Genomic DNA, 25,827 nt, shown 5'->3' with positions numbered 1-25,827 from the left:
ATTTTATGGGGGTTTTTTTTCTTTTTTTTTTTTTTCCCTTCCTTTTTTTGGTTTGTGATGCCCGTTCTTTTTGGGAGGGGAGATGGGGTTAAATCCATTGTCTCTGCCTTGTGTGTGTCATCGAATGATACTGGGGTTTTGTTTACAGGACTGATGTGCTGATGAAAGCAGAGGTTTGGGGCTCTTTATATGCAGCCATTCACAGTACGTTTTTGCATGTCTTTTAAGAATGGTATTGGTTACTTCCATGTTTTCTCTTTTCAAGTTGCTGTGTTCTGTTGATCCACAGCCTCCCAAATTATCCCTTTTGTGATTTTATTTCTATAGTTTTTAATCTGCACTTTTAGAAAACACCATTTTAATGAATTTTATCACCTTATTCAGTTTTTGATATCTAAAGTGAGTAAACATCTCTTAACCTTGAAGATGATTGAAAAAGTCGCGCTGCCCCTTTATTGTTTCATCTTTTTCTTCTGTCTATCCATCTGTCTGCAGCAGTTTATTCATGATGTGGCAATGTGAGCTATTTACTCCTTTTAGCGGTTATAAAGTCTTCAGATGAATGTAATAGATGGCATCTTATCAAGATAGAAAATTTGCTGCTGTAAACGGCCATATGTACAGAGTAATGTAGCTATGCTTCATATTTCAGTCAAACTCTTGAAGTATAGCTGCTACCATTAACTTTAGAAGTACGCTTTTAAAATGTGATTCTAAGGTATGCTTTGTGTCCAATGTTTTAATAACTTCTGATGCTATGTGCTAGTAACTAGGTATTCCTCTTCAATATCTACTTATTCTGTAACAGTTCCCAGGACATCTTGGTTATTGTCTTTGTATTTCAAGTTGAAAATACACTCAACTAAATGAAATGAAGTTCAGAAACAAAGTCAGGTTGATGAGGCTTGGCTAGTTCTGCCCAGAGAAGGTTCCAGGGTAACCATATTGCAGCCTTCCAAAACTTAAAAGGAGCTTATAAGCAGAAAGTAGATAAGTTTTTTTTACACGGGTAGATGGAGATAGGAAAGGGGGGGGGGGGGGGGAGTGGCTTTAAACTCAAAGAGGGGTCATTTAGAGTAGGTGTTGGGGGAATTACTCACTCAGAGGGCAGTGAGGCACTGGCACAGACTGCCCAGAGAAGCTGTGGGTGCCCCATTCCTGGAGGTTCAAGGCCAGGTTGGATGGGGTCCTGGGCAGCCTGAGCTGGTGGGGGCAGCCCTGCTAATGGCACAGGGTAGGACCAGGTGGGCTTTAAGTTCTCCTTCAACCTAAGCCATTCTATGATATATCTCCAACAGTTCTCACTGCACTTCAGTCTTTTTTGTCTCTATTTGTTGTAAATTAATGGGCTCTGTTTTTTTGGTTTTTTTTTCTGGAGGTCTTGGCCTTGGGAAGGAAAACTCTGATTCCAAAATGATGCTCAGGTATATAGGCAATAGACACTGACAGAACTGTATTTCTGACTTGAGACCACAGAATAAGAGTATTTTCCAGCAGCATTTGTGCAGAGCTCCTGCTATTCCACCCTTAGCACTCCCAATGTATACCTGCCTGTGAAGGCCAGCCATGTTTGCACTGCAAAGAGTTCACAGATGCTCAGAGAGTAGCCTCTGCTTGGCAGAGCTGATCTCAGTGCTTTCCTGCATGATTTTTATGCCAAAAGAAAGACATAAATGTGGGGACTTAGGTATTCAAATGGGCCATAGTGTGAAAAAAGTAACAGTTTTGTTGTTTTCATCAGAATCTTTTAGAAAATTTTAGAAATCCTAAAGAATAAAGTTTGGTTGTGATTTTAGCAGTTTAATCCTTTTCATCTCCATTTAGGTATGCCAGATGGGTTTCTTCTATAGGCCTATGCCAACTATCTCATGTCATACCCAGAAATTCTAGGCTTCGAATGGACTCAGAAGTTGCAAAAGAAAAAGGCATTATTATAGCACTGATGTGAACTGTGTTGTAGTTCTAGCTCCAATCAGAAATCAATTATTTTAAAAATTCATTATAACATTCTAAAGTACTGAAGATCAGTCTATAGTTGAAATTTATGATTTCTGTACAAAACAATTTAAAGAAAAAACGTAAGTGTGATTTTTCTGAAAATACAGGCTACAACTATAGTGTATAACACTTTCTCTGTCATTGTGTGTGTGTGTGTAAGCAAATCAGAATTCTACACAAGAAAATCACTTCAGTAGGTTTAAACAATTGAAGTGAAACCACTTCAGCAAGAACAGGGCTTGATTTTCTGATTCATGCTGAATTCAAAACTCAGTTATAATTCCAGGTTTAGTTTTGTTACTAAGATTTTGTTTGTCTTTGAAGGAAATGGATCCAATATTTGTTGCAGTTAAAAACAAAAACAAAACAAAGCAATCCTCAATGTTCTTTCAATTTGCTGATTTAATCCTATTTAATGTTCTGGAAACCAAGCCATATTGGTCAGAAGAGCTTATTTAAAACATTTAACAAAGATGACCATGCCAGAGCCAGTATACTTTTTCAGGATGTATTTGTAGCTGCTATGAGTGTAGGCTATTACATAAGTATTCAGGTATATTTCATTTTGATGGGGGAAAAACAAAAACGGTGCAGAAAACTCTCTCAGTTTTATCCAGGCTTTTTGTTTTGTTTGTTTTTCCCCTCGGAGACTGCTGTCTGTACCTACCACCCCCGCGCAGGCAGCAGGAAGCACCGCGCGCCCCCGGCTGCACCCACACAAGCTGCGGATGGAGAGACCGAGCTTCGCCGCTGAGCTGAGATTGAAAGAGCTCACTGTGATTGGTTGATGGGAATTGAATTGTTAGCCAGTAGCAGCGTGGGATTTGCGATGGACCAATTACAGAGCTGTTCGTACGGAGCGATACGTCACGGGCTCTGTTATCCAATCAGAGCGCAGATAGCGAAGGCCATAGATTTGCATACGGCCCCTATAAATAGGCGAGCAGTGCCAACAGCCGGCACTCCGCTGCGCCGAAGGGATTGTGGAGAGTTAGCCATGCCTGAGCCGGCCAAGTCCGCGCCTGCCCCCAAGAAGGGCTCCAAAAAGGCGGTCACCAAGACCCAGAAGAAGGGCGACAAGAAGCGCAAGAAGAGCCGCAAGGAGAGCTACTCGATCTACGTGTACAAGGTGCTGAAGCAGGTGCACCCCGACACGGGCATCTCGTCCAAGGCCATGGGCATCATGAACTCGTTCGTCAACGACATCTTCGAGCGCATCGCCGGCGAGGCGTCGCGCCTGGCGCACTACAACAAGCGCTCGACCATCACGTCGCGGGAGATCCAGACGGCCGTGCGGCTGCTGCTGCCCGGCGAGCTGGCCAAGCACGCGGTGTCGGAGGGCACCAAGGCGGTCACCAAGTACACCAGCTCTAAGTAGAGCTGTCCTGATCCTCACTTTGAACCCAAAGGCTCTTTTCAGAGCCACCATTTATTCTGGTAAAAGGGCTGTGTTACTTTTTCTGAGGGGTGTAGCGTGGGTTTTTAATAGAGTGAAACGAATGCGAGTGCTTGAGGTATAATAATCGCTTATTAAGTATTTTGGAAGTCTCAGTTCCGAATTAATTGAGCAGTAGCAACTCGCGGAGTTAACGGGGTTGCTCGGTAACCGTGCTATTGCTGCAGCACGGTACACACGGCTCCAGCAGCAACCACTGCTGCTCTCTGCTGTCAGGACCCTGTCGGGAAGGTGAGTGCTTTGTTTTGCTTTTGATTCTTCTGATAAATTCTATGCCAGGAATATTTTTACGAACTCTAAAAATCCATTCCTAATAGAAAATCTGCATTGCTGTTTAAAAAAAAAAAAAAAAATCGCGTTACATACGTTGTAGCAGCCCACCCTTAAAGAATAATCTTATCTCTATTTCATTCATTAATAAACGGATGTAAAACAGGCCCCGAGGCGACGCTGTTTCGAACCAGCGCTTCCTTTTCCCTTTCCCCTGTCGCGCACTCCATCATCGGACGGGGAAGGACCGCACACCGTTTCTCCACTGGGCAAAAAAACAAAAGCAGCCGTGGAGCCGCGCAGGCGGCCGTTCCGTACCGAGAGCCTGGGCCCGGGGGCGGGACGGGGCGGGGACGAGCGAGCGGGACGGGAGCTGGGGCGGTGCTGAAACGGACCAATCACAGCCTAGCGCGGGTTATTTAAACTCCTCCCCAAGTAGGAGCGCGAGGTCGGCACCGCCCCGCTCGGCTGGGCTGCGTCTTTCGGCGGGCGGGGAAGTGCCGCTGCTGGCGCCTTGCTCCCGAACTGCACGTAGCCCATAACGGAAGGGGCTCTTATCTCCCGTGCAAGTTGCACCTAACGCGTCCAAATCTGAATCTCCGCAACTGAGATGGTTAATTGCGCTGCCGCGGTTCCCGCAGCATTCCAGCTCTTTTTCAGATTAAGTGGGTGGCTCTTAAAAGAGCCTTTGGGTTTATTTAAACGAGCAGACTCGAATTTCTTCTGTCACCTTACTTCTTTTTGGTTGCTGCTTTCTTTGCCTTGGCTGCCTTGGGTTTGGCCGCCTTGGGCTTGGCAGCTTTGGGCTTCACTGCCTTTGCCTTGGCCGGGCTCTTGGCAGCCTTCTTGGGGCGGCCAGCCTTGGCAGCCTTCTTCGGGCTCTTGGTTGCCTTCTTGGTGGAAGCAGCCGCTGGCTTCTTAGCTTTCTTGGGACTCTTCTTCACTGCCGCCGCCTTCTTGGGCTTCTTGGCAGCAGCTGCAGGCTTCTTGGCCGGTGCCTTCTTGGGCTTGGCTGCGGGCTTCTTCTTAGTCGCTTTTTCTTTGGTCTCGCCCGGCTTCTTATTCAGCTTGAAAGAGCCAGAGGCGCCGGTGCCCTTGGTCTGCACCAGGGTGCCCTTACTGACGAGGCTCTTGAGCCCCAGCTTGATGCGGCTGTTGTTCTTCTCCACGTCGTAGCCGCCGGCGGCCAGCGCCTTCTTGAGCGCGGCGAGGGAGAGCCCCTTGCGCTCCTTGGAGGCGGACACGGCCTTGGTGATCAGCTCGGTGACGCTGGGGCCCGCGGGCTTGCGGGCTTTGGCGCCGCCCGCCGCCTTCTTCGGCTTCTTGGCGGCCGCCTTGGCGCCGGGCGCAGACACCGCGGGCGCGGCAACGGGCGCGGTCTCCGACATGGTGACTGCCGTCGTCCACAGATCGGGGGGAACCACTGGGCCTGGAGCAAGTCGGCGGCGTCGTATTTATAGAGAGGAGCCGCGCGGTGATTGGTGCGCTGCAAAGCCCGCCCTGCCGCACGGCGCAGAGCTCCCTTCTCCCCGCTCATTTTGTGTTTCTTAAGAGGCGAAAAAGCGCGTTTTTTCTACAATTTCCGCCACCGATTCGCCCCAAGTCACAGCGGCGCGGAGGGCAAAGGCTGCTGCTGCCACGGGCAGAGTTTCTCTCCGGAGAGGCGAAGGGTGAGTTAAAAAAGAGCCGATAAACCCCGAGTCCTGGACCTGGGCAGACCTCGGGAGACAGAAACTTTTGTTTTTCCTTCTAAATAAAATCCGCACCGTGGGAAGCTGCACCCCCAGAGCAATGAATTATTGTTCTTTAAAGGGTCTTCTCTTAATCTGAGCCGAAACCCAAGAGCTGGGGTCGTTATTTTCATCGCAAATTGATTTCAAAGAGGAGGAAGTAACACAGGCTCATACAGAGCACTGAATATGGATTAGAAATTAGCTCCTTTGTCCCCAGCCCTTTGACCCATTAAAAATAATAAAAATCAATTAAATGAGTGCCTTATGCTGCTAGGTGAGGAGCAGCCTGACATCCTCTGAAGGACTTCTCTTGCCCCGGGAGGAGATGACCTCAGAGCACTGCACTGCACTGCTTGTGCACCCGGATACAGGGATCCATTCCCGCTGCTGTGCCACAGAGGCACTGAGCACCTCAGCCCAGGGGCTGACATGGGGATAGATCTCACTGATCACTGCGGTCAGTACTCGAAATTCCATCCCTCAGATGTGTTTTTATTTTGGTCTGGTTTGGTGGACATCTGAGTCAGCATGACCGAGACAGACATTGCTGCAGGTGGTTTCCCGTTCCCCTGTGTTGTTATTAGGGCTCTCCCTGCAGAGTGCACCCTGCATACCCTACGGTTACCATGCAGAGCCCAACTCCCACCGTGGAAGCAGCGTCAGAAGCATCTGCAGCTCAGCAGGCCCTGTTACTCTGCCAGCAGGAGGGGGAGAGCTTCTGGCAGACATCATCGAGGCCACGAAATAATTGCATTTAATTTCTCATATCAAGAAGTGCTCATTCCAATTCTCTGTACTGGTTGGTTTTTTTTTCCCCATATCAGAAAGTGCTCATTCTATTTCTCTGCGCTGTTTCCATTGCTGTCTGCAACCCCTGTTTTTCCCACAGCCACCTGTAACCATTTGTGGCACTACAATGTAACATCATTTTGCTTCCTGTAATTTCTTGTTTTATTAAAATATGCTCTCTGAGCTATGAATGGTGATGTCTGTTTCTGTCTCAACATCTCTATTACAACGTTAATTGCTGTGGATAAGGTGCAGCCAAAGCTGGCAGCATTTCTCCTTAGCTCAACAGCTCTCATCCAGGTGTAATGCAGCAGAGGCACAGCTTGGACAAAACCATGACAAAACTGCATTTAAAAATTAACTTGGAGTGCCCAGGGGAGGAATGACTGAGCCTGTAGGCACTGCTGGGGCAGGCCAGCTCCCTAGAGGGACCAGCGAGCTCTCAGCTTGACACTGACTGGAAGAACCTTGCTGACGTTCTTGCAGCAATATTCAACTTTTTGCCTCTCACCTCTAACAAACGGATTCCTTTAACGCAAAATCTAACATTGTGGTCTTTTAGCACATTCAGCTTTTAGTAATTACTTTATCACATCTAGTGTTTACCCTAACATGCTATCTTTATGCCAACACCTGACTTTTAACAGCAAAGCAAACACAGATGTTTTTGGGATCTGCAGCTCCTTTCTGAGGAAGTGGGTGGCTCTGAAAAGAGCCTTTGGGTTCCTTGGAGATGGGATCACTCCTCAACTTTCACTTGGCCTTAGCCTTGTGGCTGTCGGTCTTCTTGGGCAGCAGCACAGCCTGGATGTTGGGCAGCACCCCGCCCTGTGCGATGGTGACCTTGCCCAGCAGCTTGTTGAGCTCCTCGTCGTTGCGGATGGCCAGCTGCAGGTGGCGGGGGATGATGCGCGTCTTCTTGTTGTCGCGGGCCGCGTTGCCCGCCAGCTCCAGGATCTCGGCCGTCAGGTACTCCAGCACGGCCGCCAGGTACACCGGGGCGCCGGCGCCCACCCGCTCCGCGTAGTTGCCCTTGCGCAGCAGCCGGTGCACGCGGCCCACGGGGAACTGCAGCCCGGCCCGCGACGAGCGCGACTTGGCCTTGGCGCGCGCCTTCCCGCCCTGCTTCCCGCGGCCCGACATCGCTCCTAACAGCACGTTCGACCACCGCCCTACTGACGCGACTCACGTGTCGCTACGCCCCCTCCCCTTCCCCTTTTATAGCTTCCCGGAGCTGCCCGGCTCGCTTTCCGATTGGCCGGCGCGCTCTCTCGCTCGCTCTGACCAATGGCGCCGTGGATCCAAATCCACCCAATGGGCGGCGGGCGGCTGCCCTGCTCCGCGCGCCCCCCCTTTCAGCAGCGCTCCGCGGCAGTGGGCGGGGCGTCCCCGAGCGTTGGTTTCGCAGTCGCTGCTGAGCGATTTGATATCGGGAGAGAAAAGGTTGGCAACAGCGCTCAGCGGTGGATTTGACCTCCGTGCCGTCGCCCATCCCTTGCACGATGCTGAGGAGCCGGGCGAGGACGCGAATGAATAGACTGAAGCGCGAGCAGCCCCAGATCCCGCTGCTTTGGTAAAAGCAATGGGAAGAAGTCACCTCTTCGTTCTCTTTTCACTTAGATCTCCACTAAAGGCAAAGAAGAGAAGCCCCCCACATTGATTTAGTTTAAGGCGAATCAGACACCGGGTCTTTCTGCTGAAATATCAGCCCTACGTGCATCTGGTTTCTACACACATTGCCTTTGCAGTTATCCAAAAGAGAAGTCCTGTAAGAGAGCATCATACAGGAGACAACAGTGCCCTGCCTGGCCTTGGACCCTTTGCAGAAAACGAATGGTGTATTCCTTAGAGGATTTGCATAGACAAATCCAGCTCTTCTGCTTGCTTCCAGAATCCAGGAAAACAAAATCAAAGGGTAAGTCTGAGTCATTAATACTCAGCCTGAGACTTACAGCCAACTAAAGGTATTGTTTGAGTTACTCACCAGTCTAACAGACTAAGAATAGGTTTCAGTAAGGAACAGTCTAGATATATTCACTTAGAAATCCATTTATTGTTAGAGGACTCACTCTTAAGCCCTTGAAGTCATTCAGTGTAAGCCCTTCCAGAGGGACAAAGTTCTCCCACTCTCTTCTATGCTCTCTCGTAACAGTAACCATTTTGTTGCCTTTTTAAAGAACAAGATAAAGGCATTTTCACAAATAACTAACTCCTAATCTTGTGCTCAAATTCAGTGCTTCAGCCAGAACTTAAATATTTTGAAAAAGCAGTTCCCACTCTGAGGAAGCATTTGGGAAAGTCTTACTGCCTACACAGCTGATCCCATAGGTCTTAAGATGGTTTTGTCTACAAGAACCCAATAAGTTTTATTCCCATTTGATGCAGACTGCAAGTATTTGTTTCTTGCAACGATTTCTGGAATATTGACTCTGTCATCATAGTTTATGGAACTAATACAATATTTCAAGTAAAACATTTTTTCATACTAGAAAATGAGAACCACCTCCTTTTCCACCTATATGCTAGATTTACACAGACCACAAGGAAGCCAGTATTTTCATACACTGAATATTTATTGTCTTTCACAAGACAAAATGAAGGTTCCCCTGTCAACGAAAAGCCATCAAGATGACGGTTAAAGGGACAGGGTGCAAAATTCCAGTGTACAGTATACGCAACATATGACCGCCCTGACTACCCCAGAAGAAAGATGATTGATCTCACTGCAACTAAAAATAAAACAAAACAGGATTATAAAATATTTACAGAAAGGAACAGTACAGAAAATAAAAACTGGACAACCATGTGTGTATGAAATTCTGCTAACGCTTTTCTGGCTCCTTAAAAATTGGCTCCACTACCCTCACCAGAGCATTCAGGATGTGAAAGGATTAAGGAAGAGCAAAGTCACCCCCCAACTCCGATGCCCCCTCTACAGAGCACCATCACCTCCTCCAAGGAAGTGGAAGGACTCAAGGGAAGCAGAGTTGCCTTACTGACTGTAATTCCCTTGCTCCAAGTGGACATGCTAGCTCTGAAAGGAACTACTTGGCTGCACCTCACCTGCAGCAGTCTCTACTCAGAACATACTGGTAAGTTAACCCATGGGTAGGGAACCCTTCCCTGTCATGTGAGCCCTTTCATTGCTTACAGAAAGACCTCTCCTTCTTCCTCTGTGGTGGCCTGATCTGTGTTCAGAGGGCAGGAAAGCTGACTGGGACAGGTCAGAGAAGACCTTCCATTTCCTTCATGAAGGCTTCATACACATCATCCTTTGTCTGTACAGAGATAGGGGCAGACGATCCAGCCTTAGGGGCAGCTTTGGTTAACGGGAGAGCAGGCTCATCATCCTGTTTTCTCTGAGAGGCAGCCAAAGCCCCTTTATTCTCCCTGCGCACTCGCAAGGCAGTGGGCACAAAGCGAGTGATTTCAGCCTTGGGGTTAGTGATCTGTGGCTTGGCACTGATAGTAGCCGTGGCCTTCTTCTCAATGGTGGCTGCACTGGTGTCATCCGCCTTGGGACGCTGAATCAAGCTGGGTGGGGCACTCAGAACACCAGGGTTTGGAAGAGGAGCTGGTGGGTAAAGCCCAGGCGGGGCAGGTCCTAATGGAGGCACCAGAGGTGGCCGCAGCATGCCTGGGCGAGGAGGAGGGATACCTGTAAAGAAGAAGAGAAAAGGTGAGCTGACTCTACCTGGGATTCCTAAAGTCTTTGGACAAAAATAATGCACAGGCTCACAAAGCCAAAGACTGTCAACAAAGTGCAGAGCCACTGGTTTTAGAGAAGGGGCAACAGGGAGAAGTATTGCACCATTTGATAGCTCCCAACAAGAAGGTGAAAGGAAGTTGAATTAAGACAAGAAAACTGCTCAGCAGACTTGGGAAGCCACGAGAGCCTGTATTGCTCCCTTTCAATTTTCAAAGTTAAAATCTGAAAAGCTTCCTTAATGATTTATCCCACTAGAATTTCAAAATCAGAAGCACTAGCCAGCAAAACAAAAAAATCACACACTATCTCCTATTCAGAAACAATGCAGAACAAGTTTAAACACTGAAACTGTTTATTGTAAGTGCCAGATCTCTTACTACGAAAAAAACGCATAGCAGTATGGAATTATTTGCTATTATACGGAAGAAGAAATGGTATCAAGGAGCAAACCAGAAAGAACTTAAGGGCGTACCCTTAGCTGCACATACAAGAACAAAGGCAAACTGGTAGTAGGGAACTATTTAAGGTCTAAAGGAATATTTGATACTCCAATTAGATATACTGACTTGGTCACCACACCAAAGATTATAGAGAACTGGGAAAACAAAGTAGGGAAAAAGTTGGCTCTGAAGCAGAGTACTTTACCTGGTGGGGCAGGAGGTGGCAGGCGAGGAGGGGGTCCACGTGGAGGAGGGCCTGGGGGAAGACCGGGTGGGGGACCTGGTGGAGGGCCTGGGGGTCGCCCAGGCGGAGGACCTGGTGGTAGAAGTCGAGGTAAAGGCCCACGCAGTCCTGGTAAACCAGGAGGTCTCAGGAAAGGAGGAGCTCCTGAAAGCATACACGTAAGAGAAGAACTTAGGTTCGTGGATAAAAGAACAATCCCACCTGCTCAACAGGAACTTCACAGGTGTTCTCATACTAGTCAGCTGCCAGATTAAACAGATCTTCTAAGAATCTCAGGAAGAGGCAACAGTTTTAAAACCAAGAAAGCTTCTTGGTTATATTCAAATACAAATATTTTCTCCGTCTTCAAGAAAGGCTTTTTCCCTTGTTTGTTGAGGCAACAGTTGGAACAGCTAATAAAGTAGGGTTATGTGAACTTGAACAGCTAGAAATGAAAATATTTTAGTCTCTTCAGGCTGTGCTTCTGGCCTGAAAAGTATAAAGTAATTTCACTCTATTGAAAATAGCTGCTTTGAGATTTGAGGTTCCCCTTCTAGGGGATGTCAGAAACAAAACTGGGGGAAGATGTTAAGAAAACTACAGACTGACCAAGGAAGAAACCTCACAGGTCTCAGCAAATACCACATTGGGCTTCTGTACTTAATGTCTAATACACCCTGCAGCTTCATAACCCTGACACCGATAAACCATCTGTAGTACTAAGAGTCTACATTCTTCAAAACAAAACAAATCAAATATTCACCCGGTGGAGGGCCAGGAGGAAGGCCAGTGGGTGGCCCTGGGGGCCTCAGTGGAGGGGCTGGAGGTGGTCCTAGTGGAGGTGGCCCAGGCATAGGAGGTGCCTGTATCTGACCCGAAGCAACGGCTTGTGAAGACTGCTGCTGCTGAGTTGAGGCTGCAGTAGATGACCCAGTCTCTGCGAGAGCTTCCTCACTGTGTTGCTGTTGTTGTTGCTGCTGTTGTGATGTGTCCTCAGACTCTGAGTCGTCTTCCTCCTCCTCTTCTTCTTCTGAGTATTCTTCCACTTCTCTCCCTTCTTCTGGGATTTCCTGACCTGGAAACAGACATATTTATAAATATCAGTCTACAAGTAATAACTTTGTAAACATAAAACACTAAATAAAAATGAAAAGAAAAAAAAAAAAGGAAAAATTCATCTCAAAGGAAAGAAAACTGATGATATTAATACACACAAAATGCAAAAAAATACTAGATAGTTCTGCTTTCCTGTGGGCACTGAAACTTTTATTAATAAATCTGAACTGCAGTTATTTGAGTTTGTGGGAGATAAAACTTTTTTTTATATTTAGTCACCAAATTAGACATGATCACCACTTCCAAGAAACCCATCTTCTCCCAGCTTCCTTTCCTCTCCCTCCCCCCAAGACACAAGAGTGTCTTTGTGTCTATTTAAAATGAAAAAATCTTGACTCCGTGGGTTAATACCTTTCTTCAAAAGGATATTTTTAGGAAGTATTAAACCTTGCAGATTACAGGCTGAGCACACTAGGCTAAAAATAATAATCTAAATTAAAACTAACCACATTTTACATTCTTAGTAGATTTTACAGTATGGCAGTAATGCATTTACTTGTATAAAACAGAGATTGAGCAAATCTAATGGTATGCCTGCTCTCAATGTATCCGTATCACCCACCTGCCATTCGTAACATCATGGCCTGGAGTGGAGTCAGTTCTTTCATGTTCTTTTTCTTCTTCCGTGATTTCCCAGGCATGTCTGCAAACCGTACGCTATGACCTGGGGAAAGCAAAGCACAGACAAAAAAAAATGGCAGAGTGAACAGAATAAATCAGTAAATATTAATAAAATACACTTATATAATATATTAAAACATAAAAATGAATGTATATATGAAATACATTAAAGTCTTTCACTTGGTACAGAAAATACATCATTATGACATAACAATACTCCTAAATAAGAGTTAAGAGTCATCTGCTTCCTAATCTTCTCAAGTTTTGGTATTTTCTGTCAATTGGAATCCTTTTAAACTATCAAGAAAAATCATCCAAAAGCATTAATACTGCAGCCTTCACAGAAGTACTATTCAAGTCACCAAAAGTGTGTATATTTTACAATAAGGATTTATTTTTCATGGGGTCCTTTGCTCTTTCAATGCTTCAGGTGAAAAATGTTGCACATTCAGATACTGCACTTCTTGGTAGTTTCCATTCATTAATAGAATTCTTCATGTGGAATTTAAGTGACCTAGAACAGAGTTCATTGGCTAAACAGACTACTTTTTTCCCCTACCCCACAGTAAGGAAAACAGACAAAACACTGTTTAGTAGTACTTTTCTTCTGAAAACTCAAAAGCCCAGTCTGTAAATTCCCATCATACCTGATTTCTTTTCTTCTCCACCTTCCCTCTCCTTGTCATTATCACGATGTGGAAAGTCCTCACCTTCACTGTCTGCATCTGACCTATCACTGTCACTATCATCACTACTCTCATCATGCTTGTCTTGATCCATATCCTCAGGATAGCCTTCATCCTCACTTGTACTGGACATATCATCATCGTGCCCTCGCTGTCCTGTGAAAAGCAAAGTATTAAGAAAGACATGAACTCCAAGCACACTGGTGTGAAAGGCAGAATATTTTAAGTTCACAGTAAGAAAAATCTTCCTAGCAACAGAGCAAATGTATTGTCAATCCTTTGCTATTTAAAACATTCTTAAGGAGTGTTCTGGGAAGCATATTGGTAAGATTTCCTATTAACAGTTGATTAACTGGCACAGTAAATAAGTGAAGGGAACTGAATTATACAACTTCTCTCTCTATAAATATTTCAGTCCTTTTTGGTATGCAGTAAGGCTGATGTACCCATTCATAGAAGTTTCTATGGAAAATACAGTAACTGTTTGAAAATGCATCCCCAGATTTGGCGTTACAGTTTGTTTTCTTGGGTTTTACTGCAAGGTGGGGAGGGGGAGGAGTGCAAATACACATATTATCCCCTTAAAAACAGAGTAAAACACATTTCAGCCTCATAAAGCTACATGGGAAAACACTCAGTTTACACAACATAATGAAAAAGTATCTGCAAGCTAAAATTAAAAGATACAGCATTTAGAAATACATTCAACAACAAAACTGCAAATGTTACGAAGTATATCGAAATCACCTCAGGATTGCAAATCACTCAGAGTTCTTCAAGAAGCACAAACAAAGAAGTATTATCCAGACAACACCTTATCTAGACTGCACCGTGCTCACAGCAGTACTATTCACAGCAAAACAAAGAGGTCAAGAACCCAGAAAGAGATAGGAAAGTCCTTGCCTGGTTCAGAACCGTAAGAAACGTCGTCTTCTCGCCTTCGAGGAGCCACCTCCAAAGCAAAACCCACCTTACGACCATACATTTGTAGGACCTGTGGTGGGGGTGGCCCTGGAGGAGGTCCCGGGGGCTTCCTGCCAGGAGGTAAACGTGGAACACCGAGCCCAGGAGGAGGAAGCATAGAAATAGAACGAACTGGTGGTCTGGAAATAAGACAGAAAATGAAAACCAGAAAAATCACAATGAGAAACAAATAGCTTATGCAACAAGTTGGTGAAATCAGACTACTCAAAAAAATATATATATGCATAGGAAGAACTAGTACTAGCTTGAGAGCCAGATACACAAATAAACTAGGAGTTTAAACTGAATATACTAGCAAGACAAAAAAAAACTGCATGACAGATTAAGGGGCATTTATGTTCAAACAATGAGGCAGGGCTTTAAGTTTGACCAATAAACAGAGACAGAAATAGGTACAAAATACTACCCAAATCAGTTTAAACAGAAACTGCAATAGGAAGGAAAGATTTAGGTTTTTCAGTCAAAACAAAACAAACAAACAAACAACAAACCAATTCACTCCCACAGAATTTCCAATTTCTGCTTCTCAATATTACTTCTGCTTCCAACCCCAGCTCTTTCCTAGTAAAAAAAAAAAAAAGCATTCCTGTTTTTGTTCCCTTTCCAAGCATCCTTTTCCTCTTACCCATAGGCTGATGTCTTCTTGAGGATAGAAGGTGGCTGGGCCCCAGGAAGGGGAATGTCTTGTATAAGGATGTTGGAGGGAGCATGAGGCATGTCAGGTAAAGGGATACTTTCCACTTCAACATGCTGAGCATTCTGGGGGAAGAAAAAAAATAAAAATTGAGTTCCACAGAAGCTACTGCACAGTTTTACTACCTTTAAGAATACTCAGCACATGGGACCTGCCATCACTTGCCAAAAGTCTGTTATAAGGGCATTTACAGCAGTCAATGCTGCAGTAAATGCTTTCAGTACAAAACAAATCACACATGCAGAGCATATGTGAAAAGCTTTAGTCTTTCAGTCAAACCCAACCACATTTTCATCACCGTTTAGACCTTGTATCCTTAAAACAAGAAAAATTGCAGGCAAGTATGCCTATACCTCCTGAGCATCCAAAAAAACTTAAATCACAGGCTTTGCACGTTCCAGAAAAAGAAAATTTAAAATACTTGCACTTGTGCAACATTACATTTTTCTGTACAATTGGGAAGAATTTCACAGAAAGTTCCTTAATGAATGACAATAACCATTTCTAGATCGAGATTTGTGTAATCAATGAATATACAGATGTTATAGTTAAGAAATATACAGGAAAGTTGGGCTAAAAAGGTTATCACATTAAAGAAGAAAGGATGGAAAGCTTACCCTTGTCCTGGGCTCGCTGAGAAGACTCCAAGAGGAGTGATCTCCAAAAGAGATCCTTCCCCACTAGCAGTCAGCTCTTAAATTGGGTCTAGGAGAGGTGGAGCCAGGCTCCACCCCTTCCAGTGAATTGTGAATTGTCTTCACCTGTGCTCTCAGGACTGATTCATTGCTTGCCTCAAGTGGTCAATCAGAGGTTCAGGCCGTGATTTAGCAGTTCCCATACAAGATTGAACAGAAATACCAACTGTACACTCATATGTTCTCTCTCTCCTTAATACAGAAAATAGATTCCGATATTGATCTGCAATGTAAGTTTTCCTTTTCCCTCTAATCTATTATTAAATTAAATCAATATAAGAAGGAGAAGTACAGACTAGTCATTCTCCACGCTGTCTTTACTGAAATGCTCTAACTGGAGTTACTAAGAAACCCAGTACACGTGCTTAATTTTAACTAAATATATACTGGTCTCTTATAAAGATCCCTTCTTTTTAAACTGTTGCACGTAAACAGAAAATGAAGAGTACACAGTACACAGTTACAAGCCTCAATATTAAAAACATTACCTTGACAGCATCAAAATACTGGCTGAGTTGTGCTCTCTTTTGCTCATACTCCACTTCCAACTTGCGGAGTTCTTTATAGATGTCAGGATTCTCCTTCTCATAGAGCCTTAAGATACGCTCAAAAGTCTCACGGAGCTTTTTGCGTTTATCCTTTAGCACCTTTTCATTAAGCTGTGGCTGCTGCACTGGGTTAAACTCTAATCAAAGACAGCAAAAGCAAGCCAAAGATTCATAAGTTACTCTACTCCACAACCACGATTAATGAAACAACTTCAAACCACTTTCAGTTCCTATTTTCAGGAAGTCTTCAACATCAAGACCAATTATAAGTCACTTATATACTCAGTACTCAGTGTTTGAGAGCTATCTTCAACACCCAGTACCTCCCCTACTCACCCATCTCATCCAATTTTTCCATGTCCCGGATGATCTGCTTTGGGTCTTTCATCTTCAGTACAGCTGCTCGTACCATCATTCGTTGCTTTTTGTTCTAAGAAGATCAGAAATCAAGGAGATCAGAAAAGTGACACAGGAGAAAAAAAAGCTTTTTACTAAATAATCCTCTGTCAACACTCCCAATCTACAGAAAAAGAAAAAGGCATCTCAAAATGCCTTGCAGATATTAACCACAGCACAAATCAGCAAGAGAGATATTAAAAACTTCTAGGAGTTGTAATTCTACTATCACACTATTTACAGATGCTTCTATAATTAATACATTTCAATGAAGATATATACAATCAGTAAAATAAATCAACTGACAAAAGCAATAAAATGCCAACAAATACATAAAGGGTTTTTTTGTTCTGTTTTAACTCAAATCCAGATTTCTGCCTGTGTTTTCTTAACTGTTTGGACAGTATATTCCTAACTAAATTTTACAAGATCAATTGAAACACTGTAATCTGTTCATCATTCATGGCCCTTTATAATCACAAACATCATGCAGAGCACAGGGAATGCCAAGTAAATGTTCCAGATCTCTTTATGTACCTTTTTTAGTTCCCTCTTCCGAGCTTCCTTTCCTAGAGAGAGGGAAGAAAAAGGAAGAGGAAAAAGAAAAAAAAAACAACTTGAAAGAGTGGCTCAAACTCGCAAACAACCTTTCCTTCTTCAGGATAAGCACTATTTCTCAACAGTTCATTTATTTTGCATTTTTCATTAAATAAAAGGAAATTTTAAAGCTCATCTTCCCACTGATAGACAAATACAGTACGAAATAGAAACCTATTTCATGTGTCATATAGAAAGAAAATGCAACATAGCAGTCTTCAGGCCTCTAGAAGCAGCAATGTTTTTATACTGAAAAGAGTAACAGACAAAAAAAAAGGCAAGTGATGCATGCAATTGTACAAGACCGCTGCTGAAATGTAGTGCCAACAAGAAACAATGCCTTTTAAAAATATGCAGGCTTTGAACATACACCCGAAACAAAGAATGTTCACAGTGGAAGTCTGGTTTTTCTGTTTCTATGTAGCACTGAAAATGCAGTATGTTACAAAAAGGAAAAGGTTAGACAACTCCCTCCTGTAAACTGAGCCTTTGCAAAATGTGACTTTCCACAAATTCTAGCCTCAGATAGATTACCTACACCTCAAGGAGCAGCTCAGCCAATAGTTAAATATAGAAACTACAGAACACTGGTAATTACAGTAAAAAATAAGGGAAAAATAGTGCAGAGCAGCAATGGCATGCAAGCTAGTAGCCTTCCTGGAAATTTTTACACCAGCCAAAATGGAGACAGTACTTTCTGGGTTTGGGAAACTCAGTTCCCAGTCAGAAGTGATTATCTTATCCTCAGAGAAAATATTTTTATCTGCTTGCCTGGGACTCCCCATTTCCTTTTGCTTAGCTTTTATGGGTACTTACGAGCCTGATCTGTGGGATTCATGAATTTCCCACTCTTGGTGGATGATGTAGATCTCCGCCCCATTTTGCCTTTTTTTCTTCTGTTTCAAAATAAAACAACTGAAAAAGACCTGGAAAAGATAACCATAGTTTCAGGTCCCATGCATAAGTAGTACACGTGTGCTTATTCATCCTCTTTGTATCAGTAGGTTGACAAACCGAAGAAAACCTCAAGTATTCTGAGATCCTCAAATCCTACACAAGTTCAGGCATTCACATCAAAACCATTCTATTTTAACTAAGTACCACTTTACTTACTTACAACTACTTTAAGTGCAAACTTTAAACGAGTTAGCTTGTTCTTCAACTCATGACTTAAACCTGGAAGTTCTTGCTTTTAGAAAAATAAAACGTGTTATTTTAACTTTTATTGTATCCTCCCATAAAATAAGCATGTCAGAGTCTTTCCAGCTTTCCACTTAATCGCCTAAGATATCTCTATTTCAAATGTTTCCCATAAATATCCTTTTTCCTCCCAGACTTCTAGGTTGCCCTTGACTTCTCCCCTACCAAACATCAACCACCACATCTATCAAGAAGCACTCTGTACACATTCTTTTTCTCCTCACAGACCCTACCCTTATGCCATCTCAATCTGTTTCAAGCTGCATCACAATGACCAGAAAGGAAAGATTATTGTAATAAAGAATTCTTTCCTGCCTTTGGGCACTTCTTTAACTTACAGTCAACTGTAATGGCTGAACTACACTCAGAATCATTGCCTTTCTCAAAGAGAATAACGTTCTCAAACCTTGATCCCAAATCCTTTTAGGGTAAAAAGGAGGGTCCGCACAAAGTAACTGCTGAAGGAGGAGGGAAAAAAATCAACCAACCCAACGTATGCTTCGTGAGCACTGGGAAGCGAGGCATAAAGTTTCCAACGAAGCACACGAAGGCCTCCCCTCCTCCCTCGAGGATGCTGGGGGAAAGGAAGAAGGCGGCAGCGTCAACCACCCTCCTCCCCCCGCTTCGTTTCGTTTCGTTTCGTTTCGTTTCCCTTCCCTTCCCCCATCCCAGCTCCATCCCTTGCCTCTCACCACTCGGCCCGGCGGGGCAAGGCGAGGCAGCTCAGCTCCCTCCCGCCGCCGCGGCCTCTACCACAACCGCGCTGCCCGCCGCTGCTGCGCCGCCATCTTGAATGGGGACGGAGTGGCGCGCCGCGGTAAAGCACGACCGCCGTAAAGCACGACTGTCGTAAAAGCAGAAGTGCCGTACAGCGCCAACTCTATGATCTCGCTGCCTTTCTGGCACGCGCGGGGGTTGCCGGGACGGCGGCGGTCGGGGGGGGAGGCTGGGAAATAAAGCTCTGAGCAATCTGAATTGCTGTGAAACTTTTTCACTGCTTAATAGATGCTGTGAGAAATAAATGTATATAATCTAAATCCTGTCTCTGTCTTTGCTTTGTGATAGAAGGAAGCACGGTAGAGGTGATGTTTACTGACACCTTCAGCAGCCGAATGAGGCTGTTGGTCGCTTAGCAGTTCTCATTTTGGCTGCCTTCTTCATTGGGGTTGTGTTTACTTATAACACGTGCACTATGCAGATTTAATTCTTAATTCTGTGTCCACACACAGAGCAGGGAGGGAATACACGAAGGATATGGTGGGAACACCTCCACCATGTGCATCCTTGACATGTGCCATATCACTGGAGAGAGAACTTGCTGAGCCTTTGCAGGTTGCCTGCTCCACACAAAGGCTGGGCCTCTCACTGTGGCAATATTGGGCTCAGGCAAAGCGTTACCATGACGACCACAACTGCATTCTCCCAGGGATGTGTGCTGACCAGTAGAAAAATATACTACACAACTGTCAGTGATATCAGCAAGTCCCGTAGATTCTTTTTTTCCAGGACTAGGGGAAAAGAAGATGTTTTTTTTTTTAACCTCAGGACTGCCTTGTGGGGCTGGGAGGTGCTGTACCCCACTGTGAGGTCAGCTCCCTGGGGTTCTAGCCAGGCTTCCGTGGGCTCACGGCCTTCTGCCCCATACGCTGTGGGAAAGGCTCCGGCCTGCTGGGCTCCGGCATCTTCAGCATCTTATGGACATGAGGACATCTCAGGCACCTGTTTTTGCAAGGAAGACATCCTTCCACTAAGCCCAGCAGGATCAAGGATCAATCAAAAGGTGAATAGAAACTGTGGTTTTTGCTTCCTCTGAATTGCCTTTCCTGGCTCACACTGCCAGCCCGTGGCTTATGCTGGTCCCAGTTTATCAATACAGCATGGCCTCTCTGGCATCTGAGCTTTATCATTTGAGAGCCAGCAGCTGCATTGCCATCTAGTGGCTCCCACGTTGGTGAAAACAAAAGAGAAAAAAAAATAAAGTGGGAGTAGTAGGAAAGGGGAAAAAAATGTGCATATATATATATACACAACACCAAAACAGAATGGAAGATGACAGTGGACAGCTTCCTTGATGTAATCTCACCCGTCTCTTCATTTTTGCAGGCACTATCTAACCAACATTTGATGCTGAATATTAACAAGCATGGATGAAGAATTTATAAGCTGCATCCATAATGAAGGATTTCAATATTTTTTTCTTGATTTGGTTTGATAATTTCTTTCTTATGATAATTTAAAAAAAAAAAACAAACACAACAACCAAGTGCAGGAAAGAGAGCGCTGAGAATATTTAGATATATTTTTATTAATTCCTAAATTATATATATATATATTTTTTTTTTCAAAGAAAAAAAGCAAACCACTGCAAATCAGAGCTTGACAGCAAATCATGCTCTTGCTTCTAGCTTTGTTCTGAAAGTCTGCAAAATAAGGCCATTTGGTGGCAAGTTGTGAAATATAGAATTAGAGTATTTTTGGCAGTCCCACACTGGTGACTCATGAAGCACTTTAAGTAAATTTAGCGCATTAATAGGGCTGTAATCTTACTAATCCTTGTGTAAGCATATAATGCCATTTGACCAACAAAGCAGCAAGCATGCACAGAAGTATCTACCTGTAAGCAGGCAGGAGCAGGACAATACTGATAACAAGATGTTGCTCACAGCTAGATACATCAGAGCACTACAGCTGGGTTCTCTCAACTGTTGGGCCTGTAGGCCTATGATTTTTCTATCTGTTAATCTACTGGTATTAGAGTTTATGTAAAGATCTCTGGCTGGCTTCTCAGGCAAGAATGGCACAGGAAATAGGAGTTACATGTGCTTCAGCCAGTCCTTGTAAGCGCTTCTATGAATGGGGAATTCAGCCTGTCAGATTTAGCACAAATCCACACTAAGAGTTTAATGGTGACAGCCGTCCTGGTAAATTCTTCAGGGGATTATATGGTTATTTTGCTGAAATAATTTTCTCCTGTTATAATGTCATTTTGATGGAGAAACTCTGGAAGAGAAAAACTGTACTTTCTCACCACTTCTGCTCTAGCAGTGCCTTTTATTGTCACCAGTACCAATAGCATTTCATCTACAATGCATTCTGGAAAACAGGTGAAGAAAAAGTGCCATGTATTTAAAGTGTTGCCTTTCCATTCACTGAACTTGATGTCTGACCAAAGAAGTCACTTCACGTATGGCACACTGGTATTTTTCTGACGCTTCTTTAAACTCAGCCAGGTGCTCCTCATAGCTCCTCACAGCTGCCAGCAGCTGATTCCTCTCCACAGCTCCCAGGATGGCATGGAGAATCATTTCCATGCCAAGCCCAAGGATAGTAATGCTGATTCCCCCAAGAACAGATGCCCCGATCTGTGCAAGGAGGCTGATGAGTTTGCAGACAGTGATAGTGATAAGGTTGGAGCTAAGCAGTTTGACAGCTACCATCCCAGCAGTTGAAGTCACTTCTCCAAGAACAATGGAAAAAACTGTATGGGCTATTGCAATTTTCTCCAGCTCAGGCTCTTTGATGTCATACAGCTTCTGGTACAGCACAGGCTCCAGCTTCTCCCTCATGTCACTATCAATCTTCTGTACTTGACACTGAATCTCACGCATCGCTTGAATGATAATATCACAGTTCTCTTTGACAGTGCTGCTCTCTCTCATCTTGATGGGGGTGAGAGTACACCCCAGGTGTGCATTCAGAACTCCAGCCAGCTCATTTGTTGCATGGAAATTCATGGACATGCAGTCAAGCAATTCCCGGTGCAGATGGATCAGTTCTTGTCGTCTCCTGGGGTTTTCTGGGTAAAGGAGGTCACTCAGTGCCATTCTTCAGGAATAAACTACTTCAAAAGAGAAAAGAAGGTTCTAGCTCTCTTTAATACCCATAATCCCAGCCCTTAATAAGCAGTGAAATGTAGACTGCTTTGTCCTCTGCTTCACTAGTTCTTATACTTGGCAAATCAAATCCCAAGACACAGCTTGTACATCCATAAATCTTAAACACTGTTATGTATCCTTAACCAAAATATTCAAAACGGACCTTATGAGACCTTGGACATGCTCAGAGCAACAAAGCCAGCTAACAAATATGCAATTAGTAGATCAGTAAAATGAATGTGAGTCTTCCCTCACTTAGAAAACTGAATGGTAGAAGCTGAACTAGTTCACTAAAGAACAGAAAAAGCTCATCTAGTCAGCAAAATCTAAAATAAGGTGTGGAAATGAAAGGCCTGTTCTAGATATACTTTGCTGTCGACCTACTTTTTTTTAGTGACATTAGTGATATCCAATTTTTAAATGACTATAATGACTGTGCAGTCTGTATCAGCATGAGGGTGTTTTAAGCCACTGTAGTTTATTTCTTATCCCATTCAAGAGGAATATAGGAACTTTATATGCATACTAAATCAGATTTGGGAATTCATAGAGAATAGCAAAATTGTCTATAATAAACCCATCCTTACCCATATCACTTACAAAAAAGTCCTACTGTGTTTTCTTTCTTGATACGTATCCCTTCTTCCTTCACTGTTTCTTTCTTCAGTATTCCTAATCACATTCCTTCCTAATACCCGAAGACCCTGTTGATTTTTCACTGCCAAATGTCAAGCAGCTACAGGCAGCCCCCTGACATTCATTGTGCCATGTCAACTCCTGCAGGATGCCTGGGATGACAGACTGCCTCAGAGCAGCAGGCAGCAGCCTGCAGGGTCTGCCCCACTCATGCAGCCACACTCCCTCTGTACCACTTTCTTTTAAGCCATCACCAGCTGCAAAGTAAAAATGATTTTGACTGTAACACATGCATCTTACATTGCAATGGAGCCAAACAGTGAATGAGTAGGATGACTAGTTTCTTTGGTGATGCTTTTGCTTTCTCAACCCTTTTATTCCAAACCACTTTTATTGAGGCATTTCCAAGATAAATCTCTTCTTGCTCTCAGTGCCCAATAGCACAATTATAGCTACAAATAATCAAGTGTGGGAGATTAGCTAGATTTTTCTTGTTGAAAGATACGTTTGTGCCATTTTTGACCTTTGTAGTTCCTGCATTATTAGTTAACTGTGAGCCCAGTTGTATTTCACTAAACACATCTTCCCCAACAAGATCACTTGGAAAAGCAGAACAATCTCATCACTCCTTTAGCCAACTTTTAGTTAGTTAGTGTTGAACTACAAGACAGTTCTCTCATGATTTTTTCCCACAGTATTTTGAACAGTACATCGTTGTTTCAGACACTTACCTTGTAGCTCTGCTAAGAGAATCAACTCTTTAACTTATCTTTCTTAAGGCTAGAGGAAGCAAAGATTACATACAGTAAAAAGTTTTGACTTTCAGGAAACAAGAATTCCTGCCAGCTCAAGGTATGATTCCTTATGCTTCTGGGATGCTGTTGGCTTGTACTCTGTCTCAGTGTGATATTAATACCTTCCACTTCGCTAATGCTAGGTTGAAAGGTCATTTGTTAATCCCCATTTATACAAATTGAAAAGACAAAATGTTCTAAGAGAAAGAGCGTTTCAGTGAACATTTTACCTACTAGAAAGCTATGGAGAGTACTGATAGCATCTATTCTTTATGCATGATTCTTTCATCTTCCAGTAATTTCTTTTGATTTTATGTCCCTTAAACATAAATTATCTCTTATTCTTCACATTGACACTTTATTAACATTCACTTTTTAAAGTTAGACAGGCCACACACATTTCCATATTTCTATCTATTTCAACAACTCCAGGCATGTTTTTTCCCAGAGGCTTTTTGAATTAAACATTCAGACTGCCTACCTGATTGTGCCCAAGTGCTCTTTCAAACAGCTGAATGTGTACAGGACAGTGATCTCATCCTGTTTCCACTGTGTTTCTCTGGTGGTTTCCAGCAGCATGTGATGAGTCAGGATTCCAGAGCCTGGGCTTCAGCTGGGTCCTGCTGCCTGCCTGCTTGCCATTAATTTTATTATATGATGTTTACCTGAGTTCTCCTCATTTTCTTCTTCATTTTCCTTTCCTTTTAATTTTATCATATTACAATTTATTTCACACTAGTTCACAATTGTTAGGTCCTCCTAACAAAAGCCTTTTTTTTCCTGAAGAGAATAGGGACAGCATGAATCCATCTGCCTATGGCAGAAGAATCTACAGCCATTGCTGAAAGGTGATGGTATAACTTACTGTTCTCAGAACAACAAAAAAAGCCCAATGTGTAGGACATGTGAAGACTCCTGTAATATGTTTAATTTTGTTTATACCCACTACTATATGCAAACTGAAGGATTATAGTTCTAATGATGATGTAAAGTAGATCGTTTGAGAGGACTTAGACAACTTTACCAATAAATATCAAAGGCGAAAATAATTCATCTGCACCTCTACTATTGCTTTTCAGATGACATGCTGAGGGTCAGATTCATAACTCCTGCATCCATAAGAATACCCATACCTGCAGCTTCTGACACCATATTTTGCTGGCCAGTTTGGTAAGACCACTGCAAAGGTTGACTAAGAGTTTTTTCTGTGTTTTTTTCTAACACTGAGGTCTTGTGGGAAGAGTAAGGTGGTTTGATAATTTGTAATATTGATTTCAAAAATGTGACATGCTAGCTGAAAATATTTGTATTTCTCCCTCTTTGTCATCTGGATTTCCTCTGTTTGCTTTTCAGAGACAGGCACCTCCTTCAGAAATGTTAGCCCGCCTCGGTTTTAGCAGTGACAAAGAAAGGCTGCTGAAGGCCTGCAAGAATCTCTATGAATTAGTGTACATTTATGTCTCTTCAACTAATGCAATATTCCAGATCCTCAATCACCATCTTGGCACCAGCTTCCCCACCATGACAGTAAAAGAAAACTTCAGCATTAAAGAGAACCTGCAGCTCCTTGTCAATGCTTTAAAAGACATGCAAGCCACAATGGAAACAAGAGACAGAGATGTACAGGAAAGCATGAAGGAAAGGTTGTGTGCTAAAATTACTGGTCGCATCATCTCTCTACAGGAAAAAATGGCTGCAGTAAAAGATATCTATGATCATTATAAGGGGATTATAGGAAGTATCTTGGGTGCACTGGTTGCAGTGTTGTTAAAACATGATAATTTCCCTGGCACAGTCGAGTCTGCTATAGAGCAGTTACTGAGTTCACCTGCTTTATCCCTCCATGTATCAGAACTTCTCATGGACTATGCTGATATCATTAAGATGCTGCAACAGAATGGGACACCAAGTACTACAGAAGACAGCTCCTCTTCAGGTGAAACATCACAACAGCTCAGGCTTCGTTCTGTATCCTCCAACTCTTCACTTTTTGCTTTCATACAGACCCTCCTCCAAGGACATAAGTCCGTAAAGAAAAGCCTGAAAGTAGCAGCTGACAGCTTGGAAGAAGCTTTCAGGGTGCTGAGGCCGCCGTGTGAAGCGTTCCAAATCTTTGTTAAAATGATTGAAAACTGCATCCCAGCAATAACAGAAAAGTTGCAAGAGACACAAATGTGCCAGCATGTTAGAAGTCCACCTTGATTTCTTTAACTTTCACATAGGAAGGAGTTCGAGCAAGCTTGAACACACACATTCAAGACGTACCTGTGACAGCTGTTTCTAATCTTCCCAGTCCTTTTTGAAATGTGTACTTAGTGTCTCTGAGCAGTTAGGAATAATAATAAAGTTCTGTCAATCAATTATTTG

General features: G+C 43.6%; 5 protein-coding genes across 14 annotated transcripts; 1 reads left to right on the top strand and 4 right to left on the bottom strand.

Moving 5' to 3' along the window:
- Nucleotides 1-2,935: 2,935 nt before the first annotated feature.
- On the top strand, nt 2,936-6,443 carry LOC116216798 (histone H2B 1/2/3/4/6). 4 transcript variants are annotated; one of them, XM_085224324.1, is made up of 3 exons: nt 2,936-5,394; nt 5,732-5,914; nt 6,056-6,443. In XM_085224324.1, the coding sequence occupies exon 1, from the start codon at nt 2,996-2,998 to the stop codon at nt 3,374-3,376; it is 381 nt and encodes a 126-aa protein (XP_085080450.1). In that variant the 5' UTR covers nt 2,936-2,995; the 3' UTR covers nt 3,377-5,394; nt 5,732-5,914; nt 6,056-6,443. The 4 variants fall into 4 exon arrangements, with proteins under 4 accessions (XP_085080450.1, XP_085080456.1, XP_085080463.1 ...); XM_085224330.1 differs by lacking the exon at nt 5,732-5,914; XM_085224337.1 differs by lacking the exon at nt 5,732-5,914 and having other exon boundaries at nt 6,042-6,443.
- LOC104915401 (histone H1-like) lies at nt 4,377-5,112 on the bottom strand. Its single transcript, XM_010726295.3, has one exon. It carries the CDS (start codon nt 5,110-5,112, stop codon nt 4,456-4,458), a length of 657 nt encoding a protein of 218 aa, XP_010724597.2. The 3' UTR covers nt 4,377-4,455.
- LOC100544848 (histone H2A-IV) lies at nt 6,194-7,445 on the bottom strand. Its single transcript, XM_085224345.1, has one exon. The coding sequence runs from the start codon at nt 7,387-7,389 to the stop codon at nt 7,000-7,002; it is 390 nt and encodes a 129-aa protein (XP_085080471.1). The 5' UTR covers nt 7,390-7,445; the 3' UTR covers nt 6,194-6,999.
- A 1,355-nt stretch (nt 7,446-8,800) lies between these two features.
- WBP11 (WW domain binding protein 11) lies at nt 8,801-19,001 on the bottom strand. Of its 3 annotated transcripts, XM_019614187.3 has the most exons (13): nt 18,848-18,985; nt 18,644-18,729; nt 17,772-17,881; nt 16,896-16,927; nt 16,299-16,392; nt 15,903-16,099; nt 14,651-14,784; nt 13,945-14,144; nt 13,003-13,197; nt 12,297-12,398; nt 11,382-11,693; nt 10,601-10,783; nt 8,801-9,904 (listed from the first exon to the last, which is right to left on the bottom strand). In XM_019614187.3, exons 3-13 carry the CDS (start codon nt 17,833-17,835, stop codon nt 9,471-9,473), a joined length of 1,947 nt encoding a protein of 648 aa, XP_019469732.1. In that variant the 5' UTR covers nt 17,836-17,881; nt 18,644-18,729; nt 18,848-18,985; the 3' UTR covers nt 8,801-9,470. The 3 variants fall into 3 exon arrangements, with proteins under 3 accessions (XP_019469732.1, XP_003202236.1, XP_085080421.1); XM_003202188.5 differs by lacking the exon at nt 18,644-18,729 and having other exon boundaries at nt 18,848-19,001; XM_085224295.1 differs by lacking the exon at nt 18,644-18,729 and having other exon boundaries at nt 18,841-18,990.
- Nucleotides 19,002-20,442: 1,441 nt separating this feature from the next.
- Nucleotides 20,443-25,424, bottom strand: SMCO3 (single-pass membrane protein with coiled-coil domains 3). 5 transcript variants are annotated; one of them, XM_085224281.1, is made up of 2 exons: nt 25,289-25,424; nt 20,443-21,993 (listed from the first exon to the last, which is right to left on the bottom strand). In XM_085224281.1, exon 2 carries the CDS (start codon nt 21,977-21,979, stop codon nt 21,302-21,304), a length of 678 nt encoding a protein of 225 aa, XP_085080407.1. In that variant the 5' UTR covers nt 21,980-21,993; nt 25,289-25,424; the 3' UTR covers nt 20,443-21,301. The 5 variants fall into 5 exon arrangements, with proteins under 5 accessions (XP_085080407.1, XP_019469746.2, XP_085080398.1 ...); XM_019614201.3 differs by lacking the exon at nt 25,289-25,424 and adding an exon at nt 23,942-24,076 and having other exon boundaries at nt 20,443-21,996; XM_085224272.1 differs by lacking the exon at nt 25,289-25,424 and adding an exon at nt 23,942-24,074.
- Between the last annotated feature and the right edge of the window lie 403 nt (nt 25,425-25,827).

This window comes from Meleagris gallopavo, chromosome 1 (genome assembly GCF_905368555.1).
Source record: "Meleagris gallopavo chromosome 1, MGAL_WU_HG_1.1, whole genome shotgun sequence".
Taxonomy (NCBI): domain Eukaryota; kingdom Metazoa; phylum Chordata; class Aves; order Galliformes; family Phasianidae; genus Meleagris; species Meleagris gallopavo.
Note: the sequence above shows the minus strand (reverse complement) of the source record. Positions and strands in the feature narration are given on the sequence as shown.

Bases quoted from the DNA above. Each gene is read 5' to 3' on its own strand.
- LOC116216798 (XM_085224330.1), top strand. From the start codon at position 2,996: ATGCCTGAGCCGGCCAAGTCCGCGCCTGCCCCCAAGAAGGGCTCCAAA.
- LOC104915401 (XM_010726295.3), bottom strand. From the start codon at position 5,112: ATGTCGGAGACCGCGCCCGTTGCCGCGCCCGCGGTGTCTGCGCCCGGC.
- LOC100544848 (XM_085224345.1), bottom strand. From the start codon at position 7,389: ATGTCGGGCCGCGGGAAGCAGGGCGGGAAGGCGCGCGCCAAGGCCAAG.
- WBP11 (XM_003202188.5), bottom strand. From the start codon at position 17,835: ATGGGGCGGAGATCTACATCATCCACCAAGAGTGGGAAATTCATGAAT. The intron at 14,145-14,650 runs GTAAGAGGAAAA...TCTTATTTCCAG, and splicing joins AAGAAGACATCAGCCTATGG to ACCACCAGTTCGTTCTATTT. The intron at 9,905-10,600 runs GTAAAGTACTCT...TCTTCTTTACAG, and splicing joins GCCACCTCCTGCCCCACCAG to GTATCCCTCCTCCTCGCCCA.
- SMCO3 (XM_085224281.1), bottom strand. From the start codon at position 21,979: ATGGCACTGAGTGACCTCCTTTACCCAGAAAACCCCAGGAGACGACAA.